The 7970-nt window shown below is 49.5% G+C and overlaps 1 protein-coding gene across 9 annotated transcripts in view; it reads left to right on the top strand.

Moving 5' to 3' along the window:
* The first annotated feature begins 476 nt into the window (after window positions 1-476).
* Window positions 477-7970, top strand: part of SLC36A4 (solute carrier family 36 member 4) — a 312597-nt gene continuing 305103 nt past the window's right edge. For all 9 annotated transcript variants that reach the window (XM_056561444.1, XM_056561448.1, XM_056561442.1 and 6 more), the window contains exon 1: window positions 477-631. In XM_056561444.1, the coding sequence (XP_056417419.1) occupies window positions 586-631 (46 nt within the window). In that variant the 5' untranslated portion in view covers window positions 477-585. The remainder of the gene's footprint in view (window positions 632-7970) is intronic.

Raw genomic sequence — 7970 nt, 5'->3', positions numbered from 1 at the left:
TGATGTCACGCTCCGCCTTATCCTTTGTATAAGGGATAAGATGTCTTAGCGCCGGAGTACCCCTTTAACCAAAAAACATTTACAGAATGGAATAAGACTTCTGGATCAGACTACACTAGTTTTGTTTGTAGTCTGTTACCATAGAAACACATAAATGTTTACCGGAGCTGCATATGCACAAGGTATCATAGTTTATAATTGTGTTTTTGCACAGCAGCCTTTCCCTTCTTATATTTACTGCTCTTCCTCCTGACTAGACCGTCCTGGCATCTATAATAGAACACTATTACATAGAATAAAGAAATGGGGCGGGGTTTAGTCACATGACTCGGTGACGTCACCGCCAAGCACAACCTCGTACTGACAGAAACACCACCACGTGGGAGTCCTGGTGAGCGCTCGTGACGTCATGGTGGGTGGAGCCACGTTCCCACTTATTCTTTACTATGACAGGTTAGTGGGGTGTGAGTGGGCGTGGTTGTTGTGAGCGCACACGTGGAGGTGGGTGTGGCGGCGACTCTGCGGCTGCGCAGTGTGGACTAATAGGCAGTGGAGGATGTGGTGGAGTCTCCGGAGGCGGAAAAGATGAAGCCAGCGACCGGCGACTTATTACAGCGGGGGGAGGAGATAGGTAGGAGACACCGGGGAACCGGACAATCACTAGGGGGCTGCAGTAATGATAAGAGCAGCGGACTTACAGCGCCCCCTGCTGTCACCCTGTCACTGCTTCCTATGTCACTTACTCCAGGTGTCAGCTGTCAGTGTGTGTGTACAGTGTGAGTGTGTACAGTCAGTGTGTACAGTGTGAGTGTGTGCGTGTACACTGTGTGTGTACTGTCAGTGTGTACAGTCAGTGTGTGCAGTGTGTGTACTGTGAGTGTGTGCAATGTGAGTGTGTGCAATGTTAGTGTGTACAGTGAGTGTACTGTGAGGGTGTACAGTCAGTGTGTGCAGTTTGAGTGTGTACAGTCAGTGTGTACAGTGTGAGTGTGTGCGTGTACACTGTGTGTGTACTGTCAGTGTGTACAGTCAGTGTGTGCAGTGTGAGTGTGTACAGTGAGTGTGCAGTGTGTGTACTGTCAGTGTGTGCAATGTGAGTGTGTGCAATGTTAGTGTGTACAGTGAGTGTACTGTGAGGGTGTACAGTCAGTGTGTGCAGTTTGAGTGTGTACAGTCAGTGTGTACAGTGTGAGTGTGTGCGTGTACACTGTGTGTGTACTGTCAGTGTGTACAGTCAGTGTGTGCAGTGTGAGTGTACAGTGAGTGTGCAGTGTGTGTACTGTGAGTGTGTGCAGTGTGAGTGTGTGCAATGTGAGTGTGTACAGTCAGTGTGTGCAGTTTGAGTGTGTACAGTCAGTGTGTACAGTGTGAGTGTGTACTGTGAGGGTGTGCAGTCAGTGTGTACAGTGTCAGTGTGTACTGTGAGTGTGTGCACAATGTGAGTTGGTGATGTGTCAGTGCTCCTTGTGTCAATTGCGCTCCCCGTGGGCCTGTGTGGGCGCTCCCCGTGGGCCTGTGTGGGCGCTCCCCGTGGGCCTGTGTGGGCGCTCCCCGTGGGGCTGTGTGGGCGCTCCCCGTGGGGCTGTGTGGGTGGTGCTGTGTGGGTGCTCCCCGTGGTGGTGTGTGGGTGCTCCCCGTGGTGGTGTGTGGGTGCTCCCCGTGGTGGTGTGTGGGTGCTCCCCGTGGTGCTGTGTGGGTGGTGCTGTGTGGGTGCTCCCCGTGGTGGTGTGTGGGTGCTCCCCGTGGTGCTGTGTGGGTGCTCCCCGTGGTGCTGTGTGGGTGGTGGTGTGTGGGTGCTCCCCGTGGTGGTGTGTGGGCGCTCCCCGTGGTGCTGTGTGGGCGCTCCCCGTGGTGCTGTGTGGGTGGTGCTGTGTGGGTGCTCCCCGTGGTGGTGTGTGGGTGCTCCCCGTGGTGGTGTGTGGGTGGTGCTGTGTGGGTGCTCCCCGTGGTGGTGTGTGGGTGCTCCCCGTGGTGCTGTGTGGGTGGTGGTGTGTGGGTGCTCCCCGTGGTGGTGTGTGGGCGCTCCCCGTGGTGCTGTGTGGGTGGTGCTGTGTGGGTGCCCTGTTTGTTGTATTTCTGCTCCTCACTGTTATAACATTTACAGGGATGTGGTTTACAGGGATGTGATTTTATAAAAAACTACTTGTCCACGGGACTATAATGGAGCAAAATCTACTTGTCCCTCCTGACGATCCACTTGTCGCCAATTTTTGCTTTTACGCTCTCATTTTTTCCTCCTCGCCCTATAATAGCCATAACTACCTACTATAATGATACCTTTTAATTTTTCAATAATATTCTCTGAACCAGAAAAAAAAAAAAAAAAAAAAAAAAAATATATATATATATATTTGGGGAAGTGAAATTGAAATAGTAAAAGATAATTTAGCAGATTTGGTGTTTTTCTTTTCTGCGCCATTTACCTTGTGGTTGAGGTAACATGTTAGTTTTATACTTTAGGCGCCTGATTACAGAGATACCAGATTTGTATCGTTTACGTCATGTTTTACTAATTCTGAACTTTTTCAAATTTTTTTAATTGCCATTTTTTAACCCCTGTAGCTTTATTTTCTTTCACATACCAGGCTGTATGAGGGCTAATTTTTTGCGCCATAATCTGTTTTTTGTATCTGTACCATTTTGGTATTGATCTGACTTTTTAAATCGCTTTTTAACTTTTTTTTCTGGGATATTATAAAAATTGCAAATCTGTGGTTTGGTATTTTTATTACATTTACCGTACGGGATACATAATGTTATATTTTAATAGGTTGTACAATTACGCACGAAGCGATACCAAATATGTTTATTTTTATTATGTTTTTATATAGGAAAAGAGGGTGATTTGAACTTTTAACATGGAAGGGGTTAATGCAGCGGTCTTCAAACTGTGGCCCTCCAGATGTTGCAAAACTACAACTCCCAGCATGCCCGGACAGCCAACGGCTGTCCTGGCATGCTGGGAATTGTAGTTTTGTAACATCTGGAGGGGCACAGTTTGAAGACCACTGGGTTAATGTGTCTTTCAAACTTTTATTAAAACTTTCTATTTTTTTTTTACACTTTATTAGACTTATATGAGGAATCGTTAGATTCCTCAGACAGATGAATAGATTCTATTGAACTCTATTAATCTGTCTGCTCTGGGATCCATTGATAGAGCCTGGTCCAGCCAGGATCTATCAATGACAGAGCCGGGACAGGAGGAAGCAGAGGTAAGTCCTCCGGCGACCTCCATAGTGGATCGCCCCCCTGCGATCGCGCTGCGGGGGGGCGATCCACCCCACTAGCCCACCAGGGAGCGTTCACATGTCCCTTTAGACGCCGCTGTCAGCTTTGACAGCGGCGATCTAAAGGGTTAATAGCCAGCCGCGGCGATCGCTGCATGCTGGCTATAAGCGGCGACCCCCGGCTACTGAGAACAGCCGGGAGCTGCAGAGTATGGAGCGGGCAGGAATCCCGAGCCCGCTCCATACAGACTGCAGAGCGCCGCATGCATCTCCCCGTGCAGACGTGCCTCCTCCCCTCAGCTCTCCGAAGCTACAGCTGGGGGGGAGTGAAGGCAGAGGACGCAGGTCTGCACGGGGAGCAAGAAGCCACGCCCCCTCATCTCCCCCCGCACGTCAGAGTATGGAGCGGGCAGGAGTCGGGAGCCCGCTTCATACAGACTGCAGATCGCCGCCGCAATTGTCAGGTCCGGCCCTGCTTGCCTGAAGCCGGGCTAAGGGCCGGACAAATTCACCTGCCCGGCGCCCAAAACTGCTAGTCCCGGGCATCGGGCGATAGGAATTCCACATCCCTGATTTATCTGTCCTGGTCCCCGTTTCCCTTCCCTATTGTCCCCTATTCTTTACCTTTGTCCAGTCACTTCCCATCATGTGACTACTCCCTACCCTCTGTTTTATTGCTCCCTTATATCTATCACTTGTCCTTACTGTCATCATCCCCGGTCACTCTCCCCCCCTTTTTGTTGGACACTACTACACCTATCATCTGTCACTATTCTGCCATCACATTATGGACTCCTGTCCATTCATTATATGGGACTCGGCTTAATAATCCTGCACTTTGGTCATGTTGCTGCCATATTGTGTATATGTAGATTATAAAAAATGATGTAGATTATAGTAAATATATATGTGTTACAAATATGTATTCTGCAAAGCGGCATTTAAAGAATTAATGATTTTCAAGTATCATCGAAGAAATCCTGGAAATTCACATCTATATTTGTATGAAAAAGCGACATTTTAGAAACAGTAACTTTTAGAGCATTAAAGGTGTATTTCAGAGGAATTTTTCTTTTTAAATTTTTTCTTTTCTCCCCCAAATCAACTGGTGGCAGAAAAATATACAGATTTGTAAATTACTTCTATATAAAAAATCTTAATCCTTCCAGTACTTTGCTCCAGAGGAAGTTGAGTTGTTCTTTTCTGTCTGATCACAGTGCTCTCTGCTGACACCTCTGTCCGTGTCAGGAACTGTCCAGAGCAGGAGAGGTTTTCTATGGGGATAGATGCCGTGGGCGTACCTGTACACTGGATGTCCTGAATGGGTTAAAGGGGTACTCCGCCCCTAGCATCTTATCCCCTATGCAAAGGATAGGGGATAAGATGTCAGATCGTCGGGGTTCTGCTGCTGGGGACCCCCGGGATCTCGAGTTCGCTCTGTGCGTAATGACGGGCGATACAGGGGACGGAGCAGTGTGACGTCATGGCTCTGCCCCTCGTTGCATCACGGCCTGTCCCCTTAATGCAAGTCTATGGCATTAAGTCTATGATGACCGCCACGCCCCCTCCCATAGACTTGTATTGAGGGGACGGGCCGTGACGTCACGAGGGGCAGAGCCGTGATGTAATGATGCTCCGTCCCCTGTATCGCCCGTCATTACGCACAGAGCAAACTCGCTCTGTGCAGTAATGATAGCGCGGTGCCACATCGGCGATCCCGGGGGTCCTCAGCAGCGGGACCCCGGGGATCTGACATCTTATCCCCTATCCTTTGGATAGGGGATAAGATGCTAGGGGCGGAGTACCCCAGTAAAGTACCCCTCTTTAAAGGGGTACTCCGCTGCTCACAAAATGTTCCGAACACTTAGGGCCGGCGCCGGGAGCTCGTGACTTCATAGCTCCGCCCCTCATGACGTCACACCCCACCTCCTCAATGCAAGTCTATGGGAGGATCTAAGGATCTTTATTCACTTTTCTAAACAATAAGCACATTTAGGGCTGGGCGATATGACCAAATGTGTGTATCACGGTATTTTTTTAAACTTTTGGCGGTTCCACGGTATATAACTGTATTTCCTAGCCCCCCCATATTAATTATCAGCCCACATCCCCATCGGGATGCTACTCGCATATGTCACCTGCATGCGCTGCCCTCCTCATTGTGTTTGTTGCGGCCGCTGGCGCTGACACTCTATAGTGTATCCCTATGCCCGGGCTGCAGAAGGTAAACAAAATAAACTTTAACGCACCTACGTTGGCCTTACGCTGGGGATGGGAACGTCGGAGAGCCGTCAGCCTATCACCGGCCGCAGCGATGTTCCGCCTCAGCCGGTGATAGGCTGAGCCCACTGTCGTGTTAGAAGCCGACCAGAGCTTTTTACATGACAGTGGGCTCAGCCTATCACCGGCCGAGGCGGAACATCGCTGCGGCCGGTGATAGGCTGACGGCTGTCCGACGTTCCCGTCCCCAGGAAACAAGTGAAGCCGGTACCGGACCAATGGGAGATGAGTTGAAGTTATTTTTGTTTGTTTTTTTGCAGCCGGGGCATAGGGATACAGTATAGACCAGTGGTCTCCAACCTGCGGACCTCCAGATGTTGCAAAACTACAACTCCCAGCATGCCCGGACAGCCGTTGGCTGTCCGGGCATGCTGGGAGTTGCAGTTTTGCAACATCTGGAGGTCCGCAGGTTGGAGACCTCTGGTATAGAGTGTCGGCTCCGGCGGCCGCAACAAACAGGACGAGGAGGGCAGCGCATGCGGGTGACATGTGAGTAGTACCCTCATGGGGACAGCGCTGGGCTGGGATAATGATTACCGTATTTTTTGCCGTATAAGACGCACTTTTTCTTCCCCAAAACTGGAGGGAAAAAGTCGGTGCGTCTTATACGGCGAATACACCCCCTATCACGGCGGTCCCTGCGGCCATCAACGGCTGGGACCCGCGACTAATACAGTACATCACTGATCGCGGTGATGCCCTGTATTAACCCTTCAGATGCAGCGATCAAAGCTGAATGCCGCGTCTGAAGGGAAAGTGACACTAACCCGGCTGTTCAGTCGGGCTGTTAGGGACCGCCGCGATTTCACCGCGGTGGTCCCGAACAGCCCGACTGAATAGCCGGGTTAGTGCTCACAGGATACCGGGAGGGACCTTACCTGCCTCCTCGGTGTCTTCTCCGTTCAGGGATCCCCTGTATGGCCAGCGCTCTCCTTCCTCGTCATCACGTCGTCGCGTACGTGTGTCGGCGTGTGTAACGACATGATGGCGGCGACGGAGAGCGAGGATACCCGGCCGGCAGCAGAGACGTTCCGGAGCGACGGGGACACGGCGACAGCGACATCCAGGGCAGCGGTGACGGGTCCGGAGCGGCGGGGACACGTGAGTATTACCTCCTATGCAGTGGTCTTCAATCTGCAACATCTGGAGGTCCACAGGTTGAAGACCACTATTGGGTTCAAAATCTTTATTTTTTTAAGATTTTGCACCTATAAATTGGGTGCGTCTTATACGCCAGTGCGTCTTATAGGGCGAAAAATACGGTAATTGTAGGGGGGGGGGGCGCAGAACAGCACTCGCGGGTCACATAGGATTAGTTCCCTGATGTGGGGACAGCGCTGCGCTGGGCTGATTCATTCATTACCGAGGGGGAGGGGCCAAACCGGTATTGCGGTATGGGTTAAAATTCATATCGTGCAGCACAAAAATTTGGGTATTCGGTATGAACCGGTATATATACCGCCCATTACTAAGCACATTATGGGAGATTTATCAAAACTTGTACAGAGGAAAAGTTGCCCATAGCAACCAATCAGCTTGCTTCTTTCATTTTTAGGAAGGCCTGGGGAAAAATGAAAGAAGCGATCTGATTGGTTGCTATGGGCAACTGGGCAACTTTTCCTCTACGCAGGTTTTGATAAATCTCTCCCATTACCTGTAGAGATGTCGGTTTTATGCTTTACTTTACCTTTTCTTTTTCCTTTTGCTTTATAGTGTATAATGATTTCCTGTACGTGTATATAGTTCTGTAACATTTCTGTATACAGTCCTAAGTCTTCCTGTCCATATTAAATATCCCCATGTGGATTCTGGCTCCCCGGCCCTGCTGTGTGTGTTCATCTATTAATATACTTTTCATTCCGAGTATTTCCTCATCTATGGCGGATTTATCTGTCTGAGGTTCTGTGATTTGAGAATTGGTTATGAGCGCTAATGAGCAATTATCTGTAGATCCGCGGCTGCGGGGGGGTCATATAATGTAAACAAAAATATATATTCAGCGTTGTGGTGGTTTCATTATACATATTCCAAGAGTATGGGATTCTTAAAATGAGGGTGATGGCCTAACAAACACTCCAAACCAACCTCCTAAAATGACAGATAGGGTAGAAAAGGTAGCACTTCTTGTGACTCCACCAGCAGAATAGTGAGTGCAGCTCTGGGGTATAATACAGGATATAACTCAGGATCAGTACAGGATAAGTAATGTATGTACACAGTGACCCCACCAGCAGAATAGTGAGTACAGCTCTGGAGTATAATACAGGATATAACTCAGGATCAGTACAGGATAAGTAATGTAATGTATGTACACAGTGACCCCACCAGCAGAATAGTGAGTACAGCTCTGGAGTATAATACAGGATATAACTCAGGATCAGTACAGGAGAAGTAATGTATGTACACAGTGACCTCACCAGCAGAATAGTGAGTGCAGCTCTGGAGTATAATACAGGATAT

The sequence above is a fragment of the Hyla sarda genome, chromosome 2 (assembly GCF_029499605.1).
Source record: "Hyla sarda isolate aHylSar1 chromosome 2, aHylSar1.hap1, whole genome shotgun sequence".
Taxonomy (NCBI): domain Eukaryota; kingdom Metazoa; phylum Chordata; class Amphibia; order Anura; family Hylidae; genus Hyla; species Hyla sarda.
The sequence above is the reverse complement of the archived record's forward strand: the minus strand, read 5'-3'. Positions and strand labels throughout refer to the sequence as shown.